At 41.6% G+C, this 20,416-nt stretch overlaps 1 protein-coding gene across 1 annotated transcript in view; it reads left to right on the plus strand.

The window, feature by feature from the left end:
• The first annotated feature begins 1,293 nt into the window (after positions 1–1,293).
• LOC142659778 (calpain-1 catalytic subunit-like) overlaps positions 1,294–20,416 on the plus strand; it is a 45,044-nt gene continuing 25,921 nt past the window's right edge. The window contains exons 1-2 of the mRNA XM_075836233.1: positions 1,294–1,316; positions 1,917–2,179. Coding sequence (XP_075692348.1) covers positions 1,928–2,179 — 252 coding nt within the window. The 5' untranslated portion in view covers positions 1,294–1,316; positions 1,917–1,927. The remainder of the gene's footprint in view (positions 1,317–1,916; positions 2,180–20,416) is intronic.

Genomic DNA, 20,416 nt, shown 5'->3' on the forward strand with positions numbered 1-20,416 from the left:
CTAATAATTTAGTAGCTTAATATACCATTTCGCAGAACTTATCTGCCTGATCATCTTTTCCAGGTAATAGTTTAGTTGGTTTAGTAAGCTTGTACTTTCTAATCATTTTTTTAAATTATTATCTCTTTTCCATAATGATAATTAACTCTACATGCACTGATGAGACTGCGCTTCAGCACACAGAGATGACCACACAGAGCTGCAGTGTAAAGAATGGGGGATGGACAAAGCAGCAGCATGGGCCTCTTATGAGACTGCTGTGTGTCATACTTGTTTTCAGCTTAGACTACCTAGCTGTGCCCTAATGCAGCAGAATTAAAAAGCAGCCATCACTGCATTATAGAGGATGGGATTAATAGCACGATTTCTATTTTTGCAGATGACACCAAGCTATGTAATATAGTTCAGACTATGGAAGATGTTCATGAATTACAGGCAGATTTAAACAAACTAAGTGTTTGGGCGTCCACTTGGCAGATGAAGTTTAATGTAGATAAATGTAAAGTTATGCATCTGGGTACCAACAACCTGCATGCATCATATGTCCTAGGGGGAGCTACACTGGCGGATTCACTTGTTGAGAAGGATCTGGGTGTACTTGTAAATCATAAACTCAATAACAGCATGCAGTGTCAATCAGCTGCTTCAAAGGCCAGCAGGATATTGTCGTGTATTAAAAGAGGCATGGACTCGCGGGAAAGGGATGTAAGATTACCACTTTACAAAGCATTAGTGAGGCCTCATCTAGAATATGCAGTTCAGTTCTGGGCTCCAGTTCATAGAAAGGATGCCCTGGAGTTGGAAAATATACAAAGAAGAGCAACGAAGCTAATAAGGGGCATGGAGAATTTAAGTTATGAGGAAAGATTGAAAGAATTAAACCTATTTAGCCTTGAAAAAAGACGACTAAGGGGGGACATGATTAACTTATATAAATATATTAATGGCACATACAAAAAATATGGTGAAATCCTGTTCCTTGTAAAACCCCCTCAAAAAACAAGGGGGCACTCCCTCCGTCTGGAGAAAAAAAGGTTCAAGCTGCAGAGGCGACAAGGCTTCTTTACAGTGAGAACTGTGAATTTATGGAATAGCCTACCGCAGAAGCTGGTCACAGCAGGGACAGTAGATGGCTTTAAAAAAGGGTTAGATAATTTCCTAGAACAAAAAAATATTAGCTTCTATGTGTAGAAATTTTTCCTTCCCTTTTCCCGTCCCTTGGTTGAACTTGATGGACATGTGTCTTTTTTCAGCCGTACTAACTATGTAACTATGTAACTATGTAACTATGTAACTGAAGAAAAAATAAATAGCAGGTAATCATCATCCATGGGGAAGTGGCTTAAAGGGAATGACCATCTTTGAATACCATTTTCTAGTTGATTAGATTCTATATTCTATATAAGAAGTTGAGTTACTTTGTACATTGCTTTACTTATTTGCCTTACGGCTTGTATTACACTCTAGAGCTGCATTCACAATTCTGCTTGTTATCGTTGGAATCAAGGGCATATGGACACAATAGAGGGGGTTCCCCCACTAAGGACTCCCCCTATCAGCCAGACCGGAGGGCAGCTGTAAATAGTGGCTCTCACTATGGTGGACCTGGCGTATGATGGGTGCTGGTCATTTTGGAACAGTGTCTCTTTTTGATACTTTTCAATTTTATTGTGTATAATATAAAGGGTGATGTCATAATTCTAAGATGTGAAGTCAATGGCGGTTATTCACGCGGGCCCCCGCTTTTGCTCTGGGGCCCAGGAGCTCAATGCTCTGCTGTTTAGCTCCTGGGCTTACAATGATAGAATTGGAAGGCTTTACAATGTACATAACATGTAGACGGCTTATCATTCTCCTTTAATGCTCTTTGTCACCTGGCCACTCCTTTCTCTTCTGGGACACATATGCACCTGCAGCGACTAATCTGATGGCCTCAGTGTTTGCCATGGCCTCTACACCTATTACTGTGCGTCTGGTGCGAGATGAAAGCTCCTCTTTGGTCAAGAGAAAAGTTGACCCCTATCTGGGACAAGACTACCGGACTCTGCTCGAGGAGTGTTTGCAGAAGAAGTGTCTTTTTGAAGACCCACATTTTCCTGCTGATTCCACATCTTTGGGGTACAATCTATTAGGGATAAGTTCTCCTGAGACTATTGGGATCCAGTGGAAGAGACCTCAGGTACGGAGGGGGTGGGGATTAAAGCTGAATACACAGTATAGAAGCAATGCAAATAATAACCATAGTCTCAAAAAGTTTAGTAGTGCATTTTTTTTCTTTATTTTATGTCTTTCAATTACAATCTTTAATTGACTCTATGGAAAAAAGTTGCTAAATGTTTTCAAACTCCAAATAAATTCCGTTAATAGCGCCAGGCGGAGATTTACAAATGTAAAATACCTCATTGTCGCATGAATCAGAACCCTTTTCTCAAATTATTTCTACAGGTTATTAATTTTTACTAAAATAAGAAAAAAATTCTATCTATCTATTTATAAAAAAAAAAATCACCGGTTTCAGTAATAGGTCCTCTTCTAGGAAAGTTGGGTGACAGCCAATTAATTTTCCAGTTCCCATAAGGTTAGTTTATCATCTCTCCAAGAGTCCAGAATGGCAAATTGGCATTCAGGAGTTCGAGAAAGTAGGGTGGCAGCCCCTATGGGAGCTGTAAATGCAAGTATATTGGTTTACCTTAGATTTATACAACTAAGGGCTCATTCAGACGAGCGTATATGTATTCTGTGTGACGGCCATTAAAACAACAGCCCGTCACACGGACTCGCGTACTTCAATGGGGCCTTTCACACGACCGTTGTGAAGGGTCTGTGAAAAAATAGTACATGTCCTATTTTGTGTGGCTTCACGCATCCCTCCATAGACACTAATCTATGGGGGAAGTGTGATAACGTGTCCCGCACGGGTGCACCTCGGACGTTAAAAATAGCAGTTTTTCACGTCCGGGGTCGGCTATGTTCGTCTGAATGTAGCTTAAGGGTGTGTTCACATCAGCGTTCGCTTTCCTTGATGGGTTCTGTCGGAGCTTTCTGTCGGAGGAACCCATCAACGGAAAGGCAAACGGAAACCATAGCTTCAGTTTGCATTACCATTGATTTCAATGGTAATGCTTCCGTTGCTAATGGTTTCCGTTTGTCTCCGTTTCATAAGGTTTCCGTTCTTTTGGCGGGATCAATAGCGTAGCCGACTGTGCTACTGATTCCCCCAAAAAAGCTGAAACCTTACAGAACGGAGACAAACAGAAATGATTAGCAACGAAAGTTATGGTTTCCGTTTGCCTTTCCGTTGATGGGTTCCTCCAATGGAAAAGTCTGACGGAACCCATCAACGGAAACTGAACGGAATTTTCACAACTTGACAGAAGTATTTTATTATAAACATAATTGATATTTCTTGCCTGACTACACTTTCTGACTACCCGCCTCCCTTCAACCACATCCACTGCTGTATGTGCGGTGTTGTAAAGGGGTTCTTTGCGTAAATAGAGGGGGGTCTCCTTTTCAGGACCTCAATCAATTAGCCAGAGTTACCAATTGTCTGTGAATTCCTGGACAGTCCGTAAAAATAGGGGACTTTTTTCTTTGTCCATAAAAAGAAATTGATGCGTTTTGTGATATTTTTTTTAATTAAGTTGAGGGAACTTGTACACATTTTTGGGATAGTAATTATCTTTTTAGAGGTCACAGTACATGCTGCTAATATGGTTATATCACTATGCTGAGCTATATACTTATATTACGTATTGGATAACCCTAATCTTTATTATTCATTATGGTTATCCAATTTGTCCGTAAAAATGTTGGCTGTCCGTGATTTTTGGAAAAACTTTCCTGATAAAAGAAAAAATCTGGCCAGCACAGAATGTATGTTGGAGGATCCAGCATGTCCAAGCATCACATGGACAGCCCATTAATTTTTTAATGGACACCATGTAATGCTTCCATTCTCCTGTGGTGGCGCTGCAGGGAAATTAAACACTTGCTGCAGGGTTACTTCACAGATCACAACTGATTGCTTTGACGCTCTGTGAGCAGTTTATTGTCAAGGGACCCTTGTAACAAAAAGGGTTTGTCCAAAGGGGACGACTCCTTTAAGCCACCATATAGAAGTATTAGTGTATTTTACATCGTGCATTTCTTTCTGTGATTGTGGCTGCAGCATTTAAGTGGTTGACAGAGGAAGAGGGCTATCTCTGTACCCCATGGAACCCCTATGACACAATTGCGGGGTACCGATGGGTTGCTATGGCAAACGAAGGCCTTACAAAGGCCTCCAAGTCTGTCATCTACACAATCCTATTAGACCCTGTCGGAGCCTGTTAGTTCCTGTCAATGTAAAACAAAAGTAGTGCAGTGTATTATGGAAGCGATATGTAGTTCAGATCTTCAAGTTCCCTAAAGAGACTAAAAAAAGATGAAAATAACAAAAAACAAAAATCATTTTTTCACATTATAAAATAATTTATTATCGGAAAAAAATGAAAATGTTTTAAAAATTATACATACTTGGTATTGACACGTTCGTAACGACTGGAAATATAAAATTATAAAGTTATTTAACCCTGACAGTGAAGGCCTTAACCCCTTAACGACATGTCACGTACTATGACGTGACAGCCGTTAAGGGGAAGTATGGAGCCGGCTCACGGCCTAAGCTCGCTCCATACTCAGCGGGTAATGGCTGTGTTATGCAGCCGACACCTCATTGCAACGAGGGGAATCAAAGATCACCCTCAAACATGCCCCCTCAAACACGTCACTGTCCCCCTCACCCCGCGATGCGATTGGCTGGTGAAAATGGTTGTCATGGCAGCCTGGGGGCCTAATGAAGGCCCCCAGGTCTGCCATATTTGTACTCCCAGCAGGGCTTCAACGGAGACTGTCAGAATCATGATATACTGCAATACATTAGTATTGCAGTATATCATGCAAGCAATCGCTACTTCAAGTCCCCTAAGGGGACTAATAAAAAAAAGTAAAAAACAGTTAAAGTTTTTTTTATGTTAAAAAAAAAAAAGTGTTAAAAGTTAAAAAAAAAAACTTTTCCCATTTTTCCCCTAAAGCATTGTTAAAAATAAAGTAAAAGGTAACATAACTGGTATCCGTAAATTAAATTAAAGTGATCAAAATGTCATATGTATTCCAAAATGGTACCAATAAAAACCACAATGAAAAGCGTTTTTATTATGCAAAAACTGTAAGAATAAAATATTATAAATTTGGTATGCCCAAAATCATATCGAGCTGCAGAATAAAGTTAACATGTCATTTATACCGCGTGGTGAACATCGTAAAAAGGAAACTCCGTAAGCAAAACTCCAAAAAGTTCAAATTAATGTGTTTTTTTTCCATTCCCCACCAAAAGAAGTGTAATAATTATTTTTTTAATACATTGTATATACCGGTGCCACTAAATAATACAGATCTTCCCGCAAAATATCAAGCCCCCAAATGGCTACATCAATGGAAAAGTTGAAAAGCTATGGCCCTCGTAAGGATGAAAAACAAATAATATTGCCGCATCCAGAGGGCCAAATCTAAAACCCAGCTTGGGCATATACTGAAAGGGGCGAGAGCATGGCACTATGCAGCGGGAACATGATGTTGGTCAAGTATAAGGGATGTCCTTATATTGAGCGCAATGCACAGTAACTGAAGAACCCCTGTCCCTATCTCAGGTACCGGTACAGTGACACCCAGCGTAATACAATAACAGCAACATCTATGAGATTTCCAGAAATCTCATGTCCACGCTGCGGTTTTTTGCTGCACGTAAATTGACCCGCGGTGCGTATTTTCAGAACCGCTGCATGTTAATTTATCTATTCTATCTCCCTAGTTCCGAAGAAATACGCTGAAAAACCTGCAGCATTAAAACGCAGCTATTTACGCAGCAAAATGTAAAAACCGCACCGAAAAACGCATTAAAAAACTCACAATCCTGTGTGGTTTTTACATGCAAATTTTCTACGTATTGCTGCTTTTTTCCAGCAGTCTTTCTGCAGCAGACATTCTGCCAAAAAATCTGCACTACAATTTGGTGCGGTTTTTCGGCCAAAATCTCCTGCGGGTTCCAGGACAGACACACTGTGTACTCTAAGGGTAGGTGCACACACACTAATTACGTCCGTAATTGACGGACGTATTTCGGCCACAAGTCCCGGACCGAACACAGTGCAGGGAGCCGGGCTCCTAGCATCATACTTATGTACGATGCTAGGAGTCCCTGCCTCTCCGTGGAACTACTGTCCCGTACTGAAAACATGATTACAGTACGGGACAGTTGTCCTGCAGCGAGGCAGGGACTCCTAGCATCGTACATAACTATGATGCTAGGAGGCCGGCTCCCTGCACTGTGTTCGGTCCGGGACTTGCGGCCGAAATACGTCCGTCAATTACGGACGTAATTAGTGTGTGTGCACATACCCTTACGCAGCTTATCCGCCCTGTGGGAACATAGCCTAATAGGCACATTGGAGGGTTTGATCTGTCGGATCAAGTGGTGAAGCAGTATAGTTCCATGCAGAAAACAAAGGTGTGGTACGAAAAGCTAGCCGTGCACATTGTGAAAATCAAGGCCCCAAAATTTGGTAACCAGGAAGGGGAGGGCCCAAGCACATCTGAAGGAAGAGAGGGCGCCCGTATTGTACCAGCTCAACACTTTCCCAACAAAGTTCCCCAAACTGCAAAGAAGGAAAGGTCCCAAAAAGGGTGCAGAGTGGGTTCCAAAATGGGGGGGGGGAGACTGGACACCATTTATTAGTGCGACACCAAAACTAGCTGCGTCCTTCGGGGGTTAAAAAAGTAACAATTCTGGAAAATGCTGAAGTCAATGGAAAAAACTGTCAAAACCGCATCCAGTCCGGCGTGCCGGGTGTGAATGCTCCCCTATGGAGATTTCCTACGGATAGATAAGTTTGGGCTGAAACCAACTGAACTTCATTAACAATATGGAGGGAGGATTATCACCGGCTATTAATATACAAGGATTTGTGTAAAGAGCAATCTGGTTCTACCCTGTGTCATCTCTGTACTCCGCTCTCCTCCTCTTCTCTTATCTCTGTTTATTCTGATCGCTAGCCAGACTCTCAGCGCCGCTCTATCCCCAATACCAGCAGCGGTGACATCCACGATACGCAGTCATCAGTCCACCAACACCCATCAGTCCACCACGCGGCTGAATGCGTCTTATCTGCTTTATAGTCATTTTATACCTTGTTATCAGTTCTTTACTTGTCATAAAAAGAAATGGCAGCCAATATTTGGCAATAGGCTCGATTCCCCACAGTGTAAATAATATGTGTATATATTACGTGTATATTACTCACCATACATTCCAAAACTGAAACACAGTGCACACTTTGACCCCATTAAGCCAACGTCTTGCTTTCCTGAACCCTTCCTTCCCCTTCTTCCGTAATTTCATTTCAAGTAACAAAATCTCCACCTCGTGTCCCTGCTCCTCGCCTTGTCATACCGCGTTACTCCACCTATTATTGAGATACACTACATGCTTGTCTTTCTATGTACAGCGCTACGGAATATGTTGATGCGTAATGAAAATAGAAAAATCATAAATATTGTCTAAAAATATTTATATGTACATCTATACAATTTTTACATATGACAGCCGCATTTTTCTTTTAAACGGCCGTCACACAGCTGCATTGAAATAAATGCATGTCTACTTGGCTACTCACACGGCCGCTTTTTTTTAGCTGACCATGAGAACTGCTCGGGAAAAATAGGACATTGTAGTCCATGCATTTATGGGTACTTGCATCTTTTGTGTCACTCGGCGATCAGTCCTGTTTCTATCTGTAGGTTTTGGACTCCTTGTTTTATCATTCTGTATTTAGATTTTTATCGTGTTTATTCAATAATGATTTTTTTCATACTTTCTATTTTTTGTTGTTGCATCAATTTTCTCTTAGGTTTGATATGTGCTTGTTTGATGCATATGAGATTTCATTATTGGACCATCCCATATGATTTACATACGATACTCAATGGCACTCACATTTGGATATGGGCCCTTTTGCAGTTTCTTGGGTTTAATTATCATGTCTTATATTTGCCTGTTTTCCCGGATCCCTCAATACACTCAAGTCTCTGAGGGAACCGTGAAAACGGGTCCCGCACAGGTGCAAATCGGCCGTAAAAAACTGCTGTTTTTCACAGCCGATTTGACACCCGTTCCTCTGAATAAAGCCTAAAACGTTGTCAGATGGATCAATAAAGTCCATTTTTTTCACCTTTTTGGTGCGGGGAGTGCTGCCTACGATTTTCTTCTCTTGTATCTTGAGAGGATTACAAATTTATGCTCTTAATTGCACCTAGCATACTTTGTAAAGCTGTGTATATGGTGCAACCTTTTTCTGTCCTCTTTTTTTTTTTTCATTACAATTTTGTAATGGACAGTGACGTGACGTCAGTGGCTCCTCCGGGAGTGGAGTCCCCTGCCAGAGCGTTGCCGACACTATGGCTGGGGATTCCACTCCTAGAAGGAACCCCTGACATCATTGTCCATATATGGACAGTGACGGCAGGGGCTACTCCTGGTGCAGAATCCCCTGCCAGAGCGTTACCCACACTCAGGCTGGGGTTTCCGCTCCTAGAGAGAATCCCTGACGTCACTGTCCATGTATGGACAGTGACGTCAGGGGCTACTCCAAGATCTATATTCCCGGTCACAGCAAGGCCAATGCTCTGGCTGGGGATTCCGCTCCTAGAGGGAGCCCCAATGGCGCTCTCTACAGGGCGGTAGCTCTATCTTGGTGGTGCTATCTTCAAGGGGGGTGTGGTACTATGTACATGGGCACTGTGGCACTATATAGGGGCACTATGTACATGGGACACTGGCGCTATCTATATGGGCACTGTGTGTGGCGCTATCTGCGTGGGCACTGGCACTAGGGGCAGCTAAGGGGGCATTATACTGTATGGGGCAGCTAAAGCAGCATTATACTGTATCGGGACAGCTATGGGGCATTATACTGTATGGAGACATCTAAGGGGGAATAATACTGTATAGTGGCATCTAAGGGCATTATACTGTATGAGGGCAGCTATGGGGGCATTATACTGTATAGTGGCAGCTAAGGGCATTATACTGTATGAGGGCACCTATTGGGGCATTATACTGTATGGGGGAAGCTATAGGGCATTATACTGTATGGGGGAGCTGTGGGGTATTATACTGTATGGGGCAGCTAAAGCAGCATTGTACTGTATCGGGACAGCTATGGGGCATTATACTGTATGGAGACATCTAAGGGGGAATTATACTGTATAGTGGCATCTAAGGGCATTATACTGTATGAGGGCAGCTATGGGGGCATTATACGGTATAGTGGCAGCTAAGGGCATTATACTGTATGAGGGCAGCTATGGGGGCATTATACTGTATGGGGGAAGCTATAGGGCATTATACTGTATGGGGGAGCTGTTGGGTATTATACTGTATGGTGGCAGCTAAGGCTGGGTTCATGCAACCTATTTTCAGACGTAAACGAGGCGTATTATGCCTCGTTTTACGTCTGAAAATAGGGCTACAATACGTTGGCAAACATCTGCCCATTCATTTGAATGGGTTTGCCGACGTACTTTGCAGACGACCTGTCATTTACGCGTCATCGTTTGACAGCTGTCAAACGACGACGCGTAAATTGACTGCCTCGGCAAAGAAGTGCAGGACACTTCTTTGCAACGTAATTTGAGCCGTTCTTCATTGAAGTCAATGAAGAGCAGCTCAAGATTTACGAGCTTCAAAGATGCCTCGCATTATGCGAGGAGGAGCTTTTACGTCTGAAACGACGCAGCTGTTTTCTCCTGACGTAAAAGGCACTTCTCGTGTGCACATACCCTTAGGGGGCATTATACTGCATGGGGCAGCTATGGGGGCAATATACTGTATGGGGAAGTAATAGGGGCATCATACTGTATGGGGCATCTGTGTGGGTATTATACTGTATGGTGGCAGCTAATTGAGCTTTAAACTGTATGTCGGCAGCTAGAGGGCATTATACTGTATGAGGGCAGCTATTTCGCATTATACTGTGTGGAAGGCACTATGGGAGCATGATACTATGTAGGCTGAACCGGGTGTGTATGGGCGGGATTAGATGTGTGGCTTAAAAGGAAATAATGTTCCATCGGTTATCCCTCTTTGCAATACTTGAAAGTTGAGAGGTATTCACAAATAAAATAGATTTGTACAGCTCCTCTGGGACTGGAGATCAGATGAGGGGTCCTGCCACTGTAATAGCCTAGGGCCCCATTTTTTTCAGGGTCAGGCCATTACCCATTTCTGGCCTTTTCTTGAATCTTATGGTAAGAAGCTCTCCCAAGAGAAAGAAGAACAGGACATGTTATATCCATTCATATTCACTGACGGGGAGCAGGGGAGGACTGAGCGGTCGGCAGCAGCGGAGGGGGTCAGGCAGCTCAGGACACCCCACCCAAAAATCCATAACAAATCAGCTACGCGTGATCTAAATGTAAATCTGGTTCTTATATACTGACCTAGAAATCCCGCTACAGCAGGATGTGGCCTATGCAGGAGCCGAATAACACCAGCCATTCCAGGATCATCAATGCTGTTTTGGATGACTGAAAAAAAGAGAGAAAAAGACTTCGTCCATTCTGATATTCTTACTTTCCCATGTAGAGATGATTATTACTGGGACTGGGAGACCTAGCGATGTCATATATTGTATTATATCCAGTCACTTCTTAGTTATACACGATTCTGGAAAAGCAGGGTGACAAAAATGGCCGCCATCAGAGCTCCCACAGTGGTGGACATCTATGGCTTTTCAGACTCCACAATGGCAGATCCCCCTAGTTATACAGTGATACATCCTCTGCTTCTATATCACTGCAGAACATAGCGGAGGGAGATGTCATGGCAGCCATATTGTTGTTTCCCAGAATAAGATATAGATGTATAGAATACAGATTTACAGGCCACCCCTGAAAAGAGGACGTATATAGGAAAATAACCTCACACCTGTATAATATTATATTCATCTTTCAAGTGTCATCTGTAAGTAGATAAACACTGATCACAACCAAGAAAATGGAAGCCGTAATGTAAGTGATATAGAGGAGGCGGTAAACAGCGCCTCCCCAGGGGTTAACTCCAAATTCTTTTGGAGCCCTTCTATCTATTGCCCTTGTTTCCCTGTCTTCAGTACAGCGCTTGGCTATCTGCGTCAGTCCTATAGAGAATGAATGGAGCGGGACTGCGAACACGTGATCGCCGCTCCATTCAAACGGGGAATACAGGACCCTCGTAATCACTGGTGGTCCCAACACAGGACATCCACCCGAGCGCCAGCAGCAGATTTCGGCAGATGACTCCACAGAGTTTTCTCTCACCTGCTCTGATAACAATCAGTCGGTACATTACGTACATGTGGGCGACCTCTGAAATACAAAATCAAACATCAGTCCATAAGCGTTACCTGTACCACACACAATAATGACGTATTATGTCAATGTCTGAATTTTGGGTGACAACTTCTGATGGAGCGGTCATGGCGGCCATGTTGGTTGTTACTCAGCTTTCACAGATAGCTCTTGCTGTGGAGCTCATTTTTGGCTTGATATGCAATACACGGGTTGGTATGGCTTCTGGGACCTACTCTGATTTTTGGTGATACCCTGGTCTCTATACCACTTTATTTACACTGAGATTTCAGTGTTAGCTACAAGTCTCTCGTGTATACTATTTTTTACAGGGTCTGTATTACATTGTTCTGTTTCAGCATGCTTTTTGGAGACACATTTTGTGGTGTCGGTTATCCTTGTACTGTACATTTATAGCATGACTGTCATAGTGACCCTGTCTGGTATTATTGAATGTTGAATATAGGCCATTCTGAGTAGCCTCATGTTCTCCACATTGTATATTTTAATTGTCTGTGGTTTTTAGGTCCTGATGGCCAACATGTTCTTATGTATATTGTAATAAAGAATTTATATTTTTTGCAAGTTACTTACTGTACTTGGTGTCATTATTTTTCCCTTTTGGGAGATTTGATTTGTCTTCACATACAGTTATAGGTATTTATTGTCTGTTTTTCCTTGATATGTGTGGACGTTTACTATAACGTTTATCGTTAGGTCTGGTTCTATATAGGTATTCATCAAATGTATAACATTATTTATGATGATCGGTGTATCGTGTAAAAAAAAAATTGAAAACTGCAGCCGTAGTGCTTTTTTTTCTGCATTTTTTCCAAAATATTTTCTTTTAATAAATTAAACGATAATGAAAATGTACCAAAAAATGGCACCTACATAAAGTGCAACTCGTCAAACGCTAGTGAAACGCCAACAAACAGCTTCCCATTGAAATCAATGGGAAAACCGGCCTTTAGTTCAGATGGGGCGTTTTTTTTACGCTGCTGTTTTAAAAACCGGCATATGTAAATTAACGCCGCGTAGAACGAAGGAGCAGGTCACTTCTTGAGCCGTTTTGGAGCGCTTTTTCATAGGGTCAATTGAAAAACAGCTACTAAAATGACTTAAAAAAACCCTCAAAAAAACATTTTCTGCTTCAAATATCAGAGGCTGTTTTCCCTTGAAAACAGCTCCGTAATTTTCTCGTGTTTTTAATTGTGCGTGTGAACATACCCTTAGGCCGGGTTTACACGAGCGTGTGCGTTTTGCGCACACAAAAAATGCGGCATTTTGCGTGCGCAAAAGGCACTTAACAGCTCCGTGTGTCAGCCCCGTATGATGCGCGGTTGCGTGATTTTTGCGCAGCAGCCATCATTATGACACTCCGTTTGGATGTTTGTAAACAGAAAAGCACGTGGTGCTTTTCTGTTTTCATTCATAGTTTGACTGCTGTTGCGCGAATCACGCTTGTCCCACAGAAGTGCTTCCGTGTGACATGCGTGATTTTCACGCACCCATTGACTTCAATGGGTGCGTGATGCGCGAACAATGCAGAAATATAGGACATGTCGTGAGTTTTTTGCAACGGACTCACGTTGCACAAAAATCACGCACCTGTCTGCACGGCCCCATAGACTAACATAGGTCCGTACGACACGTGTGAAAATCACGTGCGTTGCACGGATGTATATCACGCTCGTGTAAACGAGCCCTTAAAGTGAAACAGATTGGCCTCCATGTTTTCCCCATTTTCCAGTTACAGAAGCACATGTGAGGGCCGGTTTATAATCTAAATGATTGGGGGCGTGTCCGGATGCCGAGGAGAGCAGTCACATAAGTCTGAGCTCCTCTCCTAGCCTCAGATAAAGCGGCTCATAACCACCCTTAAAGGTCGGATACCGACACAAAAATATACCTGGAGACTCCTGAAGTAGCCACAAAGCAGCAGGGATGGTGAGAGGAAGATCTAAACTGGCTGCCCCGGTTAAACTCACGTCCTTCTATCCCCCGGCGGGAAACTCACAAAATGGCGCCGGCCACACTCTGCAGGAAAACGCTCCGGTCCTAGGAGCTCCTATCCTCTCCCAGGCAGCACATTGCACAGCAGGCAGTCCAAGTGTGGAAGGAACTTCAAGCACACCAGACAAGCTGTATGCACTGGATTTCAGGTCAGTCTCTCTCTCTCCTAGTCTGCCCAATCTGGGGAAATCTAGGGAAAGCAGCCCGTCTGAGGAATCAGCCATCACCTTATCTAATATGAGGAGTCTATTGTCAGAATTAAGGACATCCATGCAAAACGATTTCCAAACTGCCTTTACCACACTGTCTAAGGACATTAGAGATATTGGTGATCGCACAGCTCATCTTGAAACAAAAATGGATGAATTTTCCTCTGCTTTTAATACTTTAGTGGACGCTCAAAATGAGACAGATGAAGACATGCTAGCAGTAAAATTAAAATTGGCTGACTTGGAAGACCGCTCCAGAAGGAACAACATTCGTTTCCGCGGTATACCGGAATCCATCATGCCAGCGCAGCTCAGAGAGTTCCTGATTGATTATTTTTCTGCTTTAATCCCAGAGGCGGATCAAAGAGATTTGATGATTGATAGAGTACACAGATTGCCAAAACCCAAACATCTACCGCAAACAACGCCGAGAGATGTTCTGGCAAGAATTCATTTCTATCAAACAAAAGAGGCCATCTTGAAGTCGGCGTTTAAAAATAACGACATCCCTGAGCGGTTTGTGGGCATCTCGTTGTACGCAGATTTATCACCAACCACGATGAATCGCAGAAGAGAATTTGCGCCTTTCACAAAGCATCTACGTGACCAAGAAATTCCCTATAAATGGGGTTACCCGGTCAAGCTCCTCATCACGAAAAATGGAGCCACCCATGTCCTTCACGCACCCAAAGAAGCAGCGTCTCTTCTAGCAAAATGGTTTCCCGACTTTCAGCCTCGAGATCATCAAATGATGGCGAAAAAGAAACCACCGGTATTATCCCAGGAATGGACACAGGTTGGATCTCCTAAGAATCCCTGAATTCAATCTGATTGAATATAGAGGAGAATGACCCAGCAAGAATTTTGGACTCCCTGTTGAATCCAGAATAAGGAACTCACGGTGTTGTCTGATATCCTTTTTTTTTCTTTTTGATAATCTTATTGCTGCAGGTTGTACTGTGCCTTTAAATAACCATGTGGGCTAGGAAGGCACTTATGTTACACGTGTTGTGTCTCTTCCCCCCCCCATGAGGCCAACTTCCTTTACAAGGAGTTGGCTAGATATATTTGAACATATTTTCATATGTGTTCTCAGGTTTTTATGTTACAAGGTATCACTACTGATTGATAAGAAAAATGCGTTATGTACATATAGTCTTTCTTGTTGGGGAATAACGGAGATGAGTGGTCCTCACTCACATAATATTACTCACGTAGGGGAGATATTTAGAGATCAGGTATGCTACAAGAGTACACAGTATCGATCTTTCTTAGGGTATAATGGTCTTTAAAATATCATCTTTGAATGTGAAGGGCCTTAATAGTCCATTCAAACGCTCTCTCATGTGGAAAGAGTGTAAAATGCTGAAATGTGATGTGTTATGTGCACAAGAGACACACCTCTTGGAGAAAGACATCCACAGGCTTAAAAATGCACAGTTCCCCCATATTTTTTGTACCCCAAACTCAGGCAAGAAAAAGGGGACGTTGATTGCTATCAAAAATTCTGTGGCCTTTCAACTTATACAAGTAACTTATGATAAATGTGATAGGTTTGTAATCATACAGTGCCTCATTAACAATGAGAAATACACCTTGGTCTCATTATACGCTCCTAATAAGCATCAAGGCAGATTTCTCAAACGTCTACTTAAACGAATTGAGAATAATAAATTTGGTTCCCTAATACTATGTGGGGACTTCAATAAAGTACTGATTCCTCAATTAGACAAGAGTAGGAGCAAACCAAAAGAAAAAAACACAGATATCTATAACATTTTATTCAGGGGAAATCTCTATGACACATGGAGAACTTGTAATGCCTCAGAAAGAGATTATACTTTTTTCTCTCACCCCCACAAATGCTATTCTAGAATTGACTTTATTATTGCTGACCAATGGTTACTCCAGCGTGTGATCAACCCTAGCATCGGGACAATCACTTGGTCGGACCACGCCCCAGTCTCTATCTCTATTAATGAGCAATATAATCGAGTTCCCACCTCCCCCTGGCGCATAAACAACTCCTTACTAAACAAAGAGGAATACAATGCACAGATAAACAAAGCGTTGACTGACTTTTTCGAAACTAATAAACCGGATGACACGTCCACCTTTAACAACTGGTGTGCACACAAAGCAGTAATCAGAGGTCACCTTATCAAAATTGCGGCAACAGCAAAGAAAATAAGATTAGCTAAAACAGAAGAATTGTTGCTTAAAATTAAGAAATTAGAAGATCTTAATAAAAAGAGAACCACGAGAGGTCTAACAATCGAATTAAAACAATTAAGAACACAACTTCACCAATTGTTATACCACAAGTGTGAATACGCCCTGAGAAGGAGCAGAATGATCTATTACTGGCAGGGTAATAAGGCTGGGAAGATGTTAGCTAACAAATTTAAAAACAAAACATTGAAGGCTAAAATACCCTATATTTTTAAACCATCTGGGGATAAAATCTTAAACCCACAGGGGATAGCTGAAGCCTTTGCTGAATACTATGGTCATTTATACAATTTAAACAAGGATCCTCTCACCAAACAACCTACGCAGCAACTTATAGATGGCTTTCTAGATTCGGTCAATTTACCGTCGATCCCGAGTGATCAAATGACACTCCTTAATGCACAATTCACAGTATCAGAGGTACAAAATGTCATTAAACAACTCAAGATTAATAAATCTCCCGGACCAGACGGTCTAACAAACGAATATTATAAACAGTTCTCTCAGATTATAGCCCCTCACCTAGTATCAATGTTCAATCAGGCCACTATTTCAGGTCGTTTTCCTAAAGAAATGCTACAAGCACTAATAATTACCCTCCCGAAACCAGGTAAATCTCCTGACAGACCCGAAAATTTTAGACCAATTTCTTTGCTAAATTGCGATTTGAAAATATATTCAAAAGTGTTGGCCAACAGGCTGGTTGATATCCTTCCTTCTCTAATCAATATTGATCAAGTAGGATTTATTAAAAATAGACAAACGGTAGATGGAACTAGAAGACTAATCAACATCCTTCACTATGCAGAAACGCATAACACCCCTTCTCTGCTCCTATCATTAGATGCAGAGAAGGCCTTTGATAGGATCCATTGGGGTTATCTAGAGTCGGTTCTGGATAAAATAGGAATAGTGGGCCCGTTTGGGAAAGCCATTTTAGCTCTATACTCCGGTCCTTCCGCCTCCGTATACTCAGCCGGATTTTTATCCTCACGCTTTAACATTACAAATGGAACTAGACAGGGATGTCCCATGTCCCCTTTAATTTTTGCGCTTTTAATGGAACCTCTGGCTGAGAAAATAAGGTCTTCTAGTTCAATTTCTGGAATCACAATAGGGAAAAAGGAACACCGTATAGGTCTGTTCGCGGATGATGTAATAATAATATGCTCTTCCCCAACCACGTCCCTTCCAGAAATAAGTAAAGTTTTATCAGAATTTAGTAATGCGTCTTACTACAAAATAAACACTTCTAAGTCACAAATTCTGAATATGGGGCTTTCCCAGAAAATGGTAGCACAACTTAAAGCATCATTCCCCTTCAAATGGGTGGAAGACGCCCTGCCTTATCTAGGGGTTAATCTAACATTTCCAGTCTCAAAATTGTTTGACCAAAATTATATTCCTCTCCACAAGAAAATCATTGAGGACCTACATAACTATAAACACCACGGTGTTTCTTGGTTAGGTAGAATAGCTGCCATCAAAATGTTAACTCTTCCTAAGATTCTCTACACTTTTAGGAATGTTCCCATATTTGTGACAAACGCTTTCATAAATAAACTGCAATCCATCTTAATGAGATTCGTATGGGGGAAAACCAAATCAAGAGTTAAAGCAGATATTCTTTACAGACCCATGCGTGAGGGGGGATTGGGATGCCCCACTTTATTACAATACTATAGAGCCGCTATATTCGACCAATTAAAATCGTTATTGTCACAGGATGCTTCTAAACATTGGGTTTCCATTGAATCATCTGTATTGGGAAGGCACTCATTAGCAATATCCCTATCTGCTTCCTCTTTATTTGGGAACCATATGAGGTCCACACATCCTACAATAAGGGCAATCACGGAGTTATGGCACCACCTAGTTATTAAACATAGCCTGTATTCTACGGATTATGAGAAATCTAGTATTGCACTACTGATGGCTCTCATTCCAGATCTTGACATCTCTACTTGGATGGCTAATGGATTACTCCACATGTCCGATTTATGGGAAAATGACATCCTGATACCCTTCCAAACTCTGGCCCAAATGTACAATATTCAGAAACATGACTTTTATAAATATCTACAAATTAGGCATGCACTGACATCCATACCCAAACCTCTCCCAACATCAGAATCCAAATTAAGCAAATGGTTAGCAAATAACTCATCCTCCAGAGGTAATATCTCCCAATGTTATAAATTTTTACTAAACTCCTTCCCAAATGACTTGCATATATACAAACAAAAGTGGGAACATGATCTTGAGGTCACTATATCTGAAGATCAATGGAACTCGGCCTTCTATGCTGTCTCATCGATCTCCAGATGTACTAATCATATTGAAACAGCCAGAAAACTCTTGTATAGATGGTACCTCACCCCGGAGAAACTTCATAAATTTTACGAAGAATCAAAAGAGTGTTGGAGATGTAGTAATACAGGCACTATGTTGCACATCTGGTGGAAGTGTCCACATATCCTGGAAGTGTGGAGAAAAATGGGTCGTTTTCTGTCAAATATATGTGGATACCCAATTATCCTAGATGCCCCATTATGCTTGTTGGCAATTGGTGCCGACAAGTATGATCGCACCCACAGAGCAGTTATCCTACACACTATTATAGTGACTAGATTCAAAATAGCAAAATACTGGAAAACCAATAAAATCCCATCCTTGTCAGAAATTATTCAGGGAATAAACAACAACTGCTGGTTTGAATCTATGATCGCCTCTTCCTTAAATAAAAAAAGCTCATTTGACAACATGTGGGATGTTTGGACCTCCAGCCAGTATTGTAATGCGATACACTAGATTTATGGATATTCACACATACAAACCATATATTATTGTGCAAAAATACCATTGAGACTCCCTGATGTATTCCCTTACATATTGTTTTATTGTTCATAATGATTTATTGTACACAAAGCTATGATATTGTACTGATACCTTTGTTATGTTAAGTTATGTAAATTTATTTCTATTTTTACTATGTTAAGTTTTGTAAGTAAGCTTAGTTCCTGCTTACTTGTATGTTCGATTTGAAAAACTCAATAAAAACAAATGTGATAAAAAAAAAATAATCTAAATGATTTCCAGCTAAGGGTATGTTCACACGACAGCGTCCGTAACGGCTGAAATGACGGGGATGTTTTCAGGAGGAAACATCCCCGTAATTTCAGCCGTACCGGCATGTGCAGGCGCTTGAACGCCGCGTCCATTACGGACGTAATTGGCGCTGCTTTTCATTGGAGTCAATGAATAACGGCTCCAATTACGCCCCAAGAAGTGACAGGTCACTTCTTTGACGCGGGCGTCTATTTACGCGCCGTCATTTGACAGCGGCGCGTAAATATACGCCTCGTGTGAACAGACAAACGTCAGCCCATTGCTTTCAATGGGCAGATGTTTGTCAACGCTATTGAGGCGCATTTTTCGGACGTAATTCGGGGCAAAAACGCCCGAATTACGTCCGTAATTAGTGTGTGTGAACATACCCTAAGGCTGAACAACTTTATTTTAATTCATAAAAATGTTTTTTTTTAAATCTGGTCTTAAAAAAAAATTGGTGGTCTTAGAGCCGTAATATGAAAGTTTAAATGTGAACAAATTACGGATATGTCAAAATGCCTCAATCAAAGGAGATACACATGAATTTTTCACTTTGAATGCAGTTTAATATGTCATACAGTGGATATGGTCGATTTTTATCATATAATACAGTGAGTGTACCTAGAGTATTTTTCCTGAACGAAACAAATGGGAGCGATCACTAAGCTGTGTTACCGCTGGTTGTTTAGAAATAGATTTACTGGTGTGTTAGTTATGGCTGAGCCAGTTTAGCAGGAGCAGCCGCACCTTCCATAGCACCTGTCTAAACGCTAGAAGAAATGTATTATCAGTTGTGTTTGCTCTACGCTTTGTACCCATTATTTGTCCGTTTTGAAAGTTGCTGACCGTGTCGTATATGAGTATGTATTAACTGCCGTCAACGACGCCGTGAAGGGACGTAAGAAGGCACAAAGCCATGTAAAGACCACGGATATTGTTATAAAAGTTACACATTTAGGTTAGCATGGATTTAGCTGTACACAATCTGTAGATGGAAACATAAAAGAAGAACTTCACATAAAAGGATCTACCTAATGTCCTATCAAAGTTGAACTAGGGGGCGCAATTGCACCCAATAATTGACCCCCTAATTGACCCCATCCACTTGATTCTTTAGAAAGAGGGCTCTTTGCACATGCTTGTTTATATAGCAACTTTTATGGACCTTCTACTACATTACATTTAACCCCTTCCAGCCGCAGCCATTTTTTGGATATTCATTTTCGCTTTTTCCTCCCCACCTTCCAAAAGCCATAACATATTTATTTTTCCGTTAATCAAGAAGTATGAGGGCTTGATTTTTGCGGGAGTTGTAGTTTTTCACAGCACCATTTATTGTACCATATAATGTACTGGTAAACTGTAAAAAATTATTTGTGGGGTAGAATGGGGAAAAAACAGCGAGTCCTTCATTGTTTTTTTGG

This window comes from Rhinoderma darwinii, chromosome 8 (assembly GCF_050947455.1).
Source record: "Rhinoderma darwinii isolate aRhiDar2 chromosome 8, aRhiDar2.hap1, whole genome shotgun sequence".
Taxonomy (NCBI): domain Eukaryota; kingdom Metazoa; phylum Chordata; class Amphibia; order Anura; family Rhinodermatidae; genus Rhinoderma; species Rhinoderma darwinii.